This window comes from Euprymna scolopes, chromosome 43 (genome assembly GCF_053919585.1).
Source record: "Euprymna scolopes isolate OS-2025 chromosome 43, ASM5391958v1, whole genome shotgun sequence".
Classification (NCBI taxonomy): domain Eukaryota; kingdom Metazoa; phylum Mollusca; class Cephalopoda; order Sepiida; family Sepiolidae; genus Euprymna; species Euprymna scolopes.
Window position 1 is genome coordinate 26,836,710 of NC_136524.1, and position 14,897 is coordinate 26,851,606.

At 29.7% G+C, this 14,897-nt stretch overlaps 1 protein-coding gene across 7 annotated transcripts in view; it reads left to right on the forward strand.

The window, feature by feature from the left end:
• LOC145268251 (FHF complex subunit HOOK-interacting protein 1B-like) overlaps positions 1-14,402 on the forward strand; it is a 293,884-nt gene extending 279,482 nt beyond the window's left edge. For all 7 annotated transcript variants that reach the window (XM_080123586.1, XM_080123590.1, XM_080123588.1 and 4 more), the window contains 5 exons: positions 515-1,686; positions 7,032-7,210; positions 9,458-9,671; positions 11,594-11,632; positions 13,965-14,402. In XM_080123586.1, the coding sequence (XP_079979712.1) occupies positions 515-1,686; positions 7,032-7,210; positions 9,458-9,671; positions 11,594-11,632; positions 13,965-14,245 (1,885 nt within the window). In that variant the 3' untranslated portion in view covers positions 14,246-14,402. The remainder of the gene's footprint in view (positions 1-514; positions 1,687-7,031; positions 7,211-9,457; positions 9,672-11,593; positions 11,633-13,964) is intronic.
• Positions 14,403-14,897: the final 495 nt, after the last annotated feature.

A 14,897-nucleotide genomic window follows, 5' to 3' on the forward strand; every position in this document is an offset into this window, starting at 1 on the left:
TATATTCTAATTTGTTATTTTGATTAAATTTGATTTTTTTTTTTTTTTTTTTTTTTTTTTTTTTAAGTCTTTCATTTATTAACTTTTATTTTTACAGCTGAGTCTTGGAGGGGTAATTCCCCTACTGACTGCCATTACATAGTATGTATATAATTTAATAAAAACAAAAGTAAACCATTTTTAAGATAGTTTGCTTAAAGCATTGCTTAGTGTGTATATAAAGGAAATTTATAGAAGGTAATACAAAGGTGTAACGGATCGACACAAACTGAAACAAATTAAGATATATGACAGTGGAATAAGCTATAAAGATTTGTCTTTTTATGAATACAATGTATATGTATTTTTTGTTTTGTTTTTACTTGCGCCAATATGGTCAGATGGAAGCTCTATATTGCATAATATTTCCGGAAATTTTCCCTCTTCATATAAACCATTTTTGTATTTTTATATCAACATTGGATTAAATCTTTTTTTCTTTTTGTCTTTTGCTGTTTCTTTTGTGAAAATCTAGGAGCATGAGTGTGAACGAATCCAGCAGTTCTGGTAGTTCAGGAACATTCAGCGGAAACATTGAAGATCTTCAAAGCGCTTACTTAGATTATCTAACTGATGCTCACAATAACTTAAATAAATGTTGCAATGGATGTCGGAATTGGTCAGCTCCTTATGATGGCGAGAAACCTTCTCCAGCAAGTTTAAACTCTACAAATTTCCTAACCACCAGAAAGGGTATTCCAGAAAACCCTAATGGAACTACTGTGGACAAAATGAGTTGTCCCGACGGAAAGTTTGATCAATCAGAGAGAACAAAAGATGTCAGTTTAAAAATACTGTCACATGGAAATTCTTTGTGTGGTTCTGTTAGACTTGTTCCCGATAATGAAGTTAATGATGCTGGAATTATTGACCATCCACTCAATCCGGTCCCCTCCTCTCCACCACTTGACCATAAATCTAATCGGAAAGCAATTGATCCAATGCCGTCATCATCTCCAGAAAATTCCGACAGTGGTTACCCTCTGAAAGAGCTGAACAATTATACAGCACTAAACCAGCTTTACAGCTTTCTTTTAGCTCATGACGATATGGACTCCTTCCTTAAGTTCCTTGACCGAGTCGATATCCGCGGCATTGTGGAGAATGAAAAAAGTGAAGAGATTTTTTTGTTCATCGATAACCTCTTTTCAGGGTCAGCAAATTTTCGTTTTTCACATGGAACACACAGTACAGGTAGCAAAGACCCGATTGCAGGGACCTGTTCAGAGCTATCTACAGATGTTGGTAATGATAATCCAGTACCTGCTTCACTAGTAGATGAGGATGCCGCTTCTAATCCTAATTCGGAAGAAATTGAGAAGAAGTTAATATCAAAGGATGAGGATAGTCAACAGGTTAGTTCTTCATCAACAACTCTCTCCCAGGATTTTAGTGATGTTTCCCTGTCTCGGTTGAATGGACTTCCGTTTGAGGTAAACTCATGCATGACATCAACTGCTTTACCTCAAAAATCTGGCCAGACGTCTTCAGAGCAGCAAAACCCACTGCAGACAATGATTAATATGAACAACTCTTCCTTACATGCGTTCGACTTTGGGAAGAAGAACAGTTCTACGGAAATGGTGACAACTCCTTTTCCAAATGGAATAAGTGCCTCTAAATACATGTCTGGATCACCAAATATTGGTAAGTCATTTTGCTTTTGTAATCTAACTAGAACAAATGATTTCCAACTTCAAAGTTGTGATCCCAAGCGAGATCATCTTTCTCATCATTTTCAATTTATAACATCCATTGGTTCTTGTCCAGAATTCTCCCTATATCAAAAAAAAAAAGAAAGAAAAATCTGTATACTGTATGTAGCCATGGCAAAACAAAAATATCATCTTCCAAAAATTACGTACATTAATCAAGTAGTTTTATTTTTATAACGAAAATCAAATTTCATGATAACCGAAGAGTGGCTGTCGTGTCCACTATTTTGAAAACAATAAGAAAAAAACTAAAGAAAAAAAATACAGAAGGGAGATAACTCAATAATTAAAATGTGAGATTTATGTTGTAATGTCTATGAATTCCAATTAATAACTTAATGGTCTTTCTTTTATAAAAATCAAACTATTTGATCAATGTATGTAATCTTTTGAAATATGATATTTTCTTTTGGTCACAGGTATGTACATCAGAGAGATTTTTTTATTTTTATTTTTTTATATAGGAGGGATTCTTGACAAAAACTAGATAATTTTCTGTGCTAGCTGTTTCCAGGTATTCATTGCTCATGAGTATAAGTCTATAATTAAAAATATAGTTATCCATTTTTGCCTGTATAAGTATAAAATCTAAAGTAGAAATGGGTAAAGAAATTGTTTAAAATGAAAAAACCCTACTGAGTTATCTCCCCATTTTCGTATTTCCTGTTATAAAAATAGAATGGAAGGATAATCCTAGCTGTTCACTGCATACATGTATTCATTCATACACAAAGCTGTCTTTATTTTCTTAAGAATTCTTGTTTTTTATGATTTTTTTAAAATGATTTTTTTTATAATAAATACTCTGTTAGTTTAATTATTTACAAATGATGGATATAGCAAACGAGATTCCAAAAGTAAAGCCTCCTATTTTTTTGTTTGTAACTGAAAAAGTTGAAGAGCTATGAAGATGGAGTGATACCATTAAAACGAGTAACCTTTTGTGCTCCATACCTTATTTTTCTACATAGTAACCGTCATTCTCAATGCACTTTTGTCAGCGATGAACGATGGCTGTGCATGGGCGTCCGGTTCACGCTTTGTCATACAAGGGTCGTTCCAAAAGTAAAGTCTATCATTTTTATGATGTGATATTAAAACAAGCGACTTTTTGTGCTCCAGGATTTATTTTTCTACATAGTCACCACCATTCTCAATGAATTTTTGTCAGGAATTTAATGTCTCCTCTCTGCTTCTGAAGCACATCTATGACAGGAGTTGCTTTCTTAGAGTCTCACACTGTCAATATCTGTAACGGAGAGATGAAACTTTTAGTCCATGAATGCATGAGTTCAGTCATCATAACAATGCAATTTATCCATCCATTTGATCCATTCCGGCAGAATACAAAGTAGGAGATATTACTGTTTGGAATCCTCTTGTATAAGAGGAATGATAATGGTAAATGAATAAAAGTTGGACGGTTTATGACAAATATTTACTCACATTGGATCTGAGCATGACCAAATTGTAGTCTGCACATAAAAAGTCCTGTACTAACGTGTTCAATAAATGGGAAGTTCTTGGAAAGAACTCCTGTTCATGGAAATTTTGTTTGATGCTAGGCACATGAAGGAAGAAAGGGGAAAACTATGATAAAGTTGAAATGAGGAGGGAGTCGGCTGTAAAAAAAGGTTGAGAACTATTAAACTAGTTAAATACCTGTACTTTGATATATTTATGCCATATTAATATTTATTATTTGCTAATAGGGTGCCAGGTGTTGCCCAATCATAAGGTACACTTAAATATGACATTTTAATTTATGCAGATTTCGCATTTATTATTACAGAGCCAATTCTCTGTTGACTATTATATTGTACCTAATATATAGTAGTGATTTCAAAAAAATTTTTAAAAATGATTTTGGTGCCATCAACTAGAATTGAAACCAAGACATTTAGCAGTCCAGCCTGTTACCATATGAGTTATCGTTAGGCAGACAAGAAATAATCAAAAGTGAACCAACTTTAATCTATAAATGTATATTTGTGCATGTGTACAAAGATACTTTAAGTTGACTTACACCTGCCAAGTTCCAATTTTTTAAAAATTTTGAACCCCTCAGCAGATATTTATACTGGCTAAAAACTTATAAAAAACAGTTCACAAAAGAAAATGTGATAATTTGACCTACCTTGCACTGCTTTGTGACCTTTTATCTTGGCGGTGCACTGTGAAAAAATTGAGATACAGATAGATATAGTGAGATTTATAAATTAAATCTGTATTTATACTAAATGTGACTTGATCAACATTTGTTTCTCTTTTTTTCTCACATACTTTAATAACACAAAAAAGCATGCTTAACTATACATTAGTTCAAGGATTAAGTTATGTTTGGAAAAAAAACCTGTTTAATTTTGTTTTTTATGGTAATCGCCCTAAGCAAGGCATAAAGCTACTTGATGTAAGGAGCTTACAAAGGCGATATTATTTCAAAGACAGGAAATGCCTATTAGCCTTAGTCTTGAAAAAAACAAAGTTATACGTAGGAGGAAAACAGTTAGCAATAAGAGTCTCACAAGTCTGCAGTTCTTGAAAAAAAGCTATTGGCATAGGAAGTTTTATTGCAATGAGATCAAACCACCAAATTAATAGAGACTAATAGACAGGAATCAAACGAGCTGGAACAAAGGAAGCAGGATAAGACAATTCTGAAGAACACCTGCAATAATAGTATTTATAAAAAAGACTGAGACTAGCAATATTTTGTCTGTGAGATAAAGGCTGCAATGAAGGAGAAAGGAGGGGGCAATCAAATTACAATTACATTTTTGTGTCTTATCAAGAATATTCCAATGGAACAGATTCACCAGTCCAACTATGATAACAGTATTCCGTAAATGGTCTGATAGTATAAAATTAATTGTCCTAATTATCTGTGATTTATTTTCTACATTGTATAACTTAATCACTGCTCCCTTTGTTTCTGATTGTTTGACTTGTTGGTCTAGTGGTCTTCAACAATTCTCAGTTTAAATACCTTATTATAATACACCTCTCTATTCCAGTGACTTCTTTCCAAGAACTGCAAGTTTGTAGCAGATGAAGTTTTATAATTTACTGAATGGTACCAGAATTTTTATAATTTATTGAATGGTACCAGAATTTTTATAATTTATTGAATGGTACCAGAATTTTTATAATTTATTGAATGGTACCAGAATTTTTATAATTTATTGAATGGTACCAGAATTTTTATAATTTATTGAATGGTAGCAGAATTTTTATAATTTATTGAATGGTACCAGAATTTTTATAATTTATTGAATGGTAGCAGAATTTTTATAATTTATTGAATGGTAGCAGAATTTTTATAATTTATTGAATGGTAGCAGAATTTTTATAATTTATTGAATGGTAGCAGAATTTTTATAATTTATTGAATGGTACCAGAATTTTTATAATTTATTGAATGGTACCAGAATTTTTATAATTTATTGAATGGTACCAGAATTTTTATAATTTATTGAATGGTAGCAGAATTTTTATAATTTATTGAATGGTAGCAGAAGTTTCATGATCTATTGAATGGTAGAAGTTTAATTATTTATTGAATGTTAGCAGAGGTTTGATGATTGATTAAATATTAGCAAAGGTTTAATGATTGATTCAATGGTAGCAGAAGTCTAATGATTGATTCAATGGTAGCAGAAGTCTAATGATTGATTAAATGGTAGCAGAAGTCTAATAATTGATTAAATTTATTAATGATTGATTAAATGGTAGCAGAAGTCTAATAATTGATTAAATTTATTAATGATTGATTAAATGGTAGCAGAAGTTTAATGCTTGATTAAATGGTAGCAGAAGTTTAATGCTTGATTAAATGGTAGAAGTTTAATGCTTAATTAAATGGTAGAAGTTTAATGCTTAATTGAATGGTAGCAGAAGTTTAATGCTTAATTGAATGGTAGCAGAAGTTTAATGGATTATTGAATGGTAGCAGAAGTTTAATGGATTATTGAATGGTAGCAGAAGTTTAATGGATTATTGAATGGTAGCAGAAGTTTAATGGATTATTGAATGATAGCAGAAGTTTAATGGATTATTGAATGGTAGCAGAAGTTTAATGGATTACTGAATGGTAGCAGAAGTTTAATGGATTATTGAATGGTAGCAGAAGTTTAATGGATTATTGAATGGTAGCAGAAGTTTAATGGATTGTTGAATGGTAACAGAAGTTTAATGGATTATTGAATGGTAGCAGAAGTTTAATGGATTATTGAATGGTAGCAGAAGTTTAATGGATTAATGTAATGGTTGCAGAATTTTAATGGATTTAATGTAATGGTAGCAGAATTTTAATGATTTAATGTAATGGTAGCAGAATTTTAATGATTTAATGTAATGATAGCAGAATTTTAATGGATTTAATGTAATGGTAGCAGAATTTTAATGATTTAATGTAATGGTAGCAGAATTTTAATGATTTAATGTAATGGTAGCAGAATTTTAATGATTTAATGTAATGGTAGCAGAATTTTAATGATTTAATGTAATGGTAGCAGAATTTTAATGATTTAATGTAATGGTAGCAGAATTTTAATGATTTAATGTAATGGTAGCAGAATTTTAATGATTTAATGTAATGGTAGCAGAATTTTAATGATTTAATGTAATGATAGCAGAATTTTAATGATTTAATGTAATCGTAGCAGAATTTTAATGATTTAATGTAATGGTAGCAGAATTTTAATGATTTAATGTAATGGTAGCAGAATTTTAATGATTTAATGTAATGATAGCGGAATTTTAATGATTTAATGTAATGATAGCGGAATTTTAATGATTTAATGTAATGATAGCGGAATTTTAATGATTTAATGTAATGATAGCAGAATTTTAATGATTTAATGTAATGATAGCAGAATTTTAATGATTTAATGTAATGATAGCAGAATTTTAATGATTTAATGTAATGATAGCAGAATTTTAATGATTTAATGTAATTATAGCAGAATTTTAATGATTTAATGTAATGATAGCAGAATTTTAATGATTTAATGTAATGATAGCAGAATTTTAATGATTTAATGTAATGATAGCAGAATTTTAATGATTTAATGTAATGATAGCAGAATTTTAATGATTTAATGTAATGATAGCAGAATTTTAATGATTTAATGTAATGATAGCAGAATTTTAATGATTTAATGTAATGATAGCAGAATTTTAATGATTTAATGTAATGATAGCAGAATTTTAATGATTTAATGTAATGATAGCTGAATTTTAATGATTTATTGAATTGGATTTTTTTTTTTTTTTCAGGTCCATTTTTGTCAGCTTTATTAACCAAGTTAGAAAGCATGATTCAAAATTCCCTCCATGTTAATTTCCTGTTGACGGGATTGATATCTCGTCTCGCGACCTACCCACATCCATTACTTCGCTCATTTTTACTAAATCATAATTTGGTCTTCCAGCCGTCGATTAAATCTCTTGTTCAGGTGAGAAAATTTATTATTTTTAACACTGTTGTTTTATAATACCTGGAGACTATAATGCTAGGCATTATCTTCTGTTTTGGAAAGGTGTAATCTATGCAGTGTGTGTTCATTGCTCTTACCATCCTCTGAGGTTAACAAATATATGTGATTATAAGGAGTATCTATTTGTTAAGTATATTAAAGAACAGTCTTTTGCGTCATACTGTCAGGTTTCACGACAATCTTTTACAAAGTAATGGTTTTATAAAGATTTAAATGAAAAAACTCGTTTTTAAATATTTTCACATTTGTGAAGTATAATAGGATTTGAAGTAAAAGCGTTTTAGGTAAAAACATGATTACGTACTTACGTCATGTCAAATTTAGTAAAAATTCCAAAAAATATGGAAAATGATCAAGTATAAAAAATTATTGCTAGGAAAAATGAAAATTTTTTTAATTAGTTGAAGAGTTCTTAAACTCGAGGGTAGATAATTGCAATCTATGATTTTGAAAAATCTGCCATTTCAAAATCAAAAATGGTGAACTGTTAATATCTATGATTTTTAAAAATTTTGTTTTTAAGAAAAATAGTTCTACTCATTCATTTTTATAATGTTTGCAATTTTTACTAATTTTGACATGATGTAAGTATGTAATCATGTTTTTACCTAAAATGCATTTTTTTTTTTTTTTTTTTAAATCCCATTATACTGTATTGTATATTTTTTGTTGAATCCTTATAGGACTAAAGCTCTGGACTTTTCAACTTTTCACATGAACTTTAGGAGTTAAAAATTTAAAAATAATAATTGGTTCATTTTTTTTTTTTTTTTAAATATTTTGTTCTACTTTTTTTATTTACGACATTGATATAACTTTCAAATAAGTTCTTAAAGTCTAATTTGAAATATTACAATACCTGCAATGCAGTCAAGAAATTAATCAATATATATAAGATTAAATATTGGCTCTTTGAAAACATCATTTTGTACTTGGATCATAGTATAGAAATAAGAAAGCCAAATAACAATTAAAAAAAAATTTTTTTTTTTCTAAAATAAATTATTTTATTTATCTTAAAAAATAAACAAGCTTACAACTTTAAAAAAAAAATCTTTATCAAGTTCTGACAATTTCTTTTTTGTAAATCATCTTTCCTATTGGAGATATAAAATCCCTCATGGATAGTATTCTGTGGACATGTTAATTATGATTGGTTTAAATGTGTTGTGTGACACGTGGTTGCATAGTATGGTTTAATAAGAAAAATATTGTTTTGAAAACATTTCCTATTTGAATTATAGTTTGAAAATTAGAAAGCCAAATGTTTTTTTTTTGTTGTTGTGTTTCCTCTTGGACAGTATTATTTTTTAAATGTGCTAAGATATTAATGAATGTTTACTTATTTTTTCCCCCAACTTTTTCTTTGTTTATCATTTTCGATATGTTCAGAGACATCGAAAAAATCTCAACTGAAAGCTCTCTATAATTTCTATGCAAAGCATTTGGTTCTTGTCCAGAATTCTCCCTACATCAAAAAACAAAAACAAAGAAAAATCTATAATATATGTACCCATGACGAAACGAAAATATCATATTCCAAAAATTAAGTAGTTTTATTTTTATCTAAGAAAATAATATTTATAAGTATCTGAAAAGTAACTGTTTCACCTGCTGTTTTGAGAATGATTTTTAAAAAATCAAAGGGAGATAACTCGAAAATCATTCATATTTACAAGACTTTTGTTGTAATAAGAATTTCCATTAATGATTAAAATTTTTTTTTTTTTCTAATAAAAATAAAAATATTTGATCAGTTTATGTAATTTTTGGAATACAATATTTCCTTACTGTGATGGGTATGTACCTCATAGGGATTTTCCTTTACTTTTGTTTTTTAATATGGGAGAAATTCTGGACAGAAACTAAGCACTTTCTACAACAAACAAAAAAATCAGGGTTAAATTTAGGATTTAAATTTCGAAAAATAATTGTTGCAATTTTTTTTTTTTTTTTTTTTTTTCATAGTAAAAATTTCACTAAGTTCAGAATCTTTAAAAATATTTTGCTACCAAATTCCTCAACCAGGTTCCCCCTCTACAAATCTGGCCACTATCACAGTAGCCACTTATGTATTAGTTACAATATAACTTGCTTGGAGTGAATAAAAGTAATAATAAAAAAAAAAAGTATCAATGAAAAGGGAGACAATCTGCTTCTGTCAGTCTACAAGATGTGTAATGATTTGCTTATCTCCCTTATTAGGTTTTGTCATCTGTTCGGCATAAAGTTGATCACTACTCGGGCACCATTCCAAGCTTTTCTCAGTTGGTAGCAAAGGCACGTCAATCTATGAATTTGAGAATCTGCATGTATGCTAATGAACAGGATGGAAAGGTGCCTTTGCCTCGAAACACATCTTCTCCAGGTCTCATACCAAAGAGTAAATCAGCCGAGCACTGTTATACGTCGCACAGAGGTAAGATTTACATTTTATGTCCATTCTTCAAAACCAAAATATCGATTAGTGGATATATTTGTAATTAAAATTTAAGTAAATTATTGATATCCAGTGGTGAGGCCCCAGCTTGCAGGCTTTGGGGAGTGTGGAGCCACCCTTTAATTGCCAGTGCTCCCAGGTCCACTCTGACCCGGAGTGTTAGTACCTGTTTGGGTCCCGACTATGGATTAATAGAAACCAACTTGAAAAAAAAAATTCTATTCAAAATAACTGGATTTGGCATTAAATAACCTGAAATGGGTTGATATGCCGTAAAACAAAAACAACCAACCAACCAAAATCAAGAAAACTATAGCACACTATTCATCAAAGTTGAAACAGTAAATAAGAAATAAAAAAGAACATTATTACATATTATTATATAAAGAAATAAAAAGGAACAAATCAAGTTATGTGTTCATCAGCATTTTGTCTTTATTTCGAGACGTCTTCTGGATGAAATAAAAACAAAACGTTGAACACATAACTTTGTTCCTTTTTATTTCTCTATTTTGTTTAGAACAATAGAAAAAAACAATTTTACAAGAAAGAGCAATGGATTTAATGTATAAATGCCAAGAAAGATTTGATGACAAAGGAAGGCCAAAAAATTTCAGAGTCGATTTCACAATATTCACTGGCGGCTGCTTCTTCCAACATTTCTTTACATGTACATTACAAATATCGTTTGATAATCATAAAAAGATTTTACAAAAATTTATTGTTATCATATTAACCTCGACCAACCCGATTAGCAAGAAAATCCCACCTCTTCATTGTAGAGATACCTAGATGCTAGAAAACTTTTAACTCTAATAGCTTTTTTTCTTCAAATTGGAATTACTGCCCTGCTTCCCCAGCTGTACTAAGATGCAGAAATTTAAATGTAAAGCAAACAAACATCTTGCTGCCCAACACCCCGCTTAGTATGCACCATATAAATCTGGCTTCTAATCATACAAGTCCTGCGTTGTTTGCAGTTGAATAAAAGTGTAAAAAAGTGAGAAAGTGTTTGGAGAACCGATATTACAAGAAGCAGAAAGAGCAATGGATCTAATGTATGAACTCCACTCCAAGAAAGATTTGATGGGAAAGAAAGATCAAGATGTTTTATGGTTTATTTGTCATCAGGAGATTCAAATCTCAAATTTTATGCTCTCAGCTTATTTAGTTCTTGTACCGTTACATTGTTACAGCCTTTTAAGGCATATCTATAAATCATGTACAATGCTTCAGGCAAACTACATTCTTGTTTTTTTTTTTTTCTTGGGGCAGAGGAGGTTTTTTTTTTTTAATCATGCATCTTTTTTTTTTTTTTCTTTTATTCATACACAGATTCTGTACTTTACAGTCTGGGTTGTGATGAGGATAGCAATAAAGATGGAAATACTAATAAAAAATCAGGCGCTTGTGCAGTATAATAGAATTTCAACTAAATGTATTTCAAGGAAAAACACTATCACATATTTACGTGTCATCTCAAAATTAATATAAAATCAAAACTTACAAAAAAAAATGATCCAGTAGAAAAATAATTACAAGTAAAAATAGAATTTATTGAATTATTAGGTTCTTTCATATGTTTTACTGTGGAAGAGTTATGTGATCAGTTGTGTATATAAACTTGAATTGTCTCCCTTGCTTTCCTTGAAATCCACCATTTAAAATTGGAATTTATACTAATTTTGATAGGACACGTATGTAAGTAATAAATGGTTTTACCTGAAATTTGTTTGAAATTAAATTATGTTGTGCAAACACCAGAAATCAATAAAACTGTTTTTTTTGCGATTAAATATTAATTATCTACAATTATGGTTTTATTATACTCTCTTTAAATCGCCGTACCTGATATGATTTTTCCAAACATTTCAAATAACAAATTTTTATTTGTATTCCAGGAGCTGGCAGAAAGCATTCTTTCTTTCAATCCTCCACAAGTAAGTACTAAAGGCATATATTGAGATATACATACTTTTTCTATTTTTCTCTATAAAAGTGAAATGGTGTGTGTACATTTCCCTACCAAACTACTCTGTCAATTTTCAGTCTACAGACTCGAGATTTGACATAAGGGATATTGAAATTTGGGAAAATCTTTTTAATCGAGTTTTAAGCCAGAAATTTGCCTGTCAAAGTTCAACGATTTGACCTTTAGAAACTCTACCAAACTCCTCTGCCAATTTTGGGTCTAAACATTTGAAATTTTAGATGTAGGTTATTTGGACATGGATCAAACATTTTAATTTGATTTGAGCCCAAAACAATAAATGTTAAGGAGTCAAAATTGAGGTCAAAGTTAAAAACAATTTGATCTCCAAGGTCTCCACTAAATTACTCAGCCAATTTTTAATCAGTTTTTGGCCGAAAATTTAAGCTGCCAAGGGGTCAAAGTTCAAAAGATTTGACCTTTTCAGTCTCTAGCAAACTGTTCAGCCAATTTTGGATCTAAACATTTGAAATTTTACATAAAGGATATTTAGACATGCAGCAAGCTTTTTAATCAGTTTTGGGGCAAAAATTTGGCTGCCAAGAGGTCAAAGTTGAAAAAGTTGATCTTTGCAGACTCTACCAAACTCCTCCGCCAATTTTGGGTCTAAAAACTTGAAATTTTAGATGTAGGTTATCATATGCACATAAAGTTATGAACAGTGCATAGGGCTCAAGCAAATCTGGGCTGAACTGCTAGTAAAACAATGAAAATTAATTGTTCTTATAATTTGTTACATTTGCCAATGCATATATTATGTGCTTTTTTAGATAAATAAATTTTATAGCCATTCAAGTTCATCTCTGCTACAATGTCATGTATTTGATTATAGTTTTACTTTTTAACTCTTTAAAATTTTCATTTTGTTACATATATTTTATCTTACTTTTTTTTTTTTTGTTATAATTTTTTGGTGCAAGTCCAAAGCTCAACCTAAAAAAAAAATTAAAAAAAAAAAAAAAAAAAAATGCCAGAAAATCTTATGTACATACCTGTCCCTGAACAAAAAACATGCAAATTAATCAAGTGCTGTTAATATATATAGAAAGAGAGAGAAAATCTTCTTTTTTTTTTAATCGTACACATTACAAGGCTGATTTTGATCTCGGTAGTTCAAATTAAGTTCTTTCCCTTTATTTATTAAACATGGCAGATAAAGACACTCACATTTCCTCATTAAATTTTATATTTTGAGTTAAAAACCTACTTGATCAATTTATATGATTTTTAGAATGACTGGTGTATACCTTATAAAGTTTTTTTGTGTGTGTGTATATATATATATATATATATATAAGTGAACGTGTCTGTGTGTGTACATTTCTCTACGCAATAACTTTGTCAATTTTATAAAAGAGAAAAATAAAAACTGCATTAAAAATAAGATAAAATGTTATTTCTTTAAATTAAATAACAAAATATTATATAAAAAACATATATACAATATTATGGATCAAATAGATTTGAGGTACCCCAGATTGAACAACAACCAAAAGAGCATATTTTATCATATGATTTTTTTTTTTCAACTTTTGACTTCTGGTTGACTTCAATTAGTTATAACTAATGAAAAATTAAAGGTTTTTACAGTGAAAAATAAAAAAAAAAAAATTTTTTTTTAATTTTTTTTTTTAATACAATTCAATGAATTGCAGATGATGGGGTTTCACATTAGTGAGGAGGGGATGATATGCTGAAAAAGCCATTAAGAGGAATGTTCTGAATATTCTCTCTTGATGACCAACGTTGAGTTTGGAATGAAATACCCTACAAATAAAAGCAGCTCATAAATATAATTATATACAAGTTTACAAAGAAAGCTATTTCTTCTAAACAATATCTCTTGCTGGTCACTCGCTTCATAGAGTTTCCGCTACTCTTCCAGTATAAAATATTCAACGTGTCTTAAAACATTTTAACAACATTCATTTATAAATCTCCAAAATTTATACCGGAAAACGTTTTGTAAATAAAGATATCTTTTGTTAGGCCATCTGTTCTCACCACATGTCCGAAAAATTGCAATTTCCTGTCATTGATGTTGTCCAGCAATCTTCAGCATAGTTCAATCTTCTCCCGAACCCATTTATTTGTACGTTTGTACACCCGGCTTACACAAAGAAATCTACGTTAGCACCACAATTCAAAAGCAGCAATTTATTTTATAAAAGTCTTTTTGTATCATTTTTTCTTTTTTTTTATTATTATTTTATCTTTATAAAAAAAAAACTTTTTACACTTGCATTTTATTTATATATATATATATATTTTTTTTTCATAAGACAAACCTGCAGCTGTTGGTCAGTTATTCTCAAAAATGGGTCCATCAAACATTGACCGTTCTCGCCCATCTACTCTGGAGAGGATGCCCGGTGGACGTGGGTACCGTTTCATCAACCAACCATCTCCAAACGAACATTTTGACAGCAATCCAATGGACAATCTGAAGACGAGGAATGCTGTGTACTGTGCCATTGTTCTGGATGAATTTCTTAAAGAGTTAGCTGCTCTCTCACAAGAGCACTCTGTTTTGCTCTGGGAACACGACTACTGTTGCAGCTGACTAGTAATATAAAGGGAGATAAATCTTTAGAGTTCAAAGAACCACATCTACTGCTGTTTCGTTTATTTTCACCATTTCTTATTATTGCTGCTGCTGTTTGGTCTGTATTGAATTTTCAGATTAGAAGGAAACATTAAAAAAAAAAAAAAAAAAAAAAGGCTGAATGGATCATTCGATACTAGTCATCTTAAGATTCTTCCAATGTCAGAAGTTGGATAAGACATTTTCATAAACTTGTGTATAAGGTTAGATAAAAAGTATTTTTAAAAAAATGTTTTGTACTTCTACACTATCAGAACCAAATTTTGTAGTCGATAAATCGAGTTTTCAGATAAAAAAAAAAACAATGGTTTCTACTGATTTTTTTCTTTTTTTTTTTGTCAATTCTTATAAATTACAATATTACCTTCCAAATTATGCGATCGAAATTACCTGAATATTACTGAATTATTAAAAAAAAAACTGTTAGCAGGTGGAAAATTGCAGTCATCTTGTTTAAATCGAAATGGAAAATTACCTCCCTGTTGAACTCTCCTGTGTCTTACATAAGCAAATACGATAGTTTTCGTCAAATTCTATTTTCTTTAATAATTTTCTACCTTATCAATTTTTGTAATACGAGGAATGCGTAGATGCCATTGTTTTCATGTGA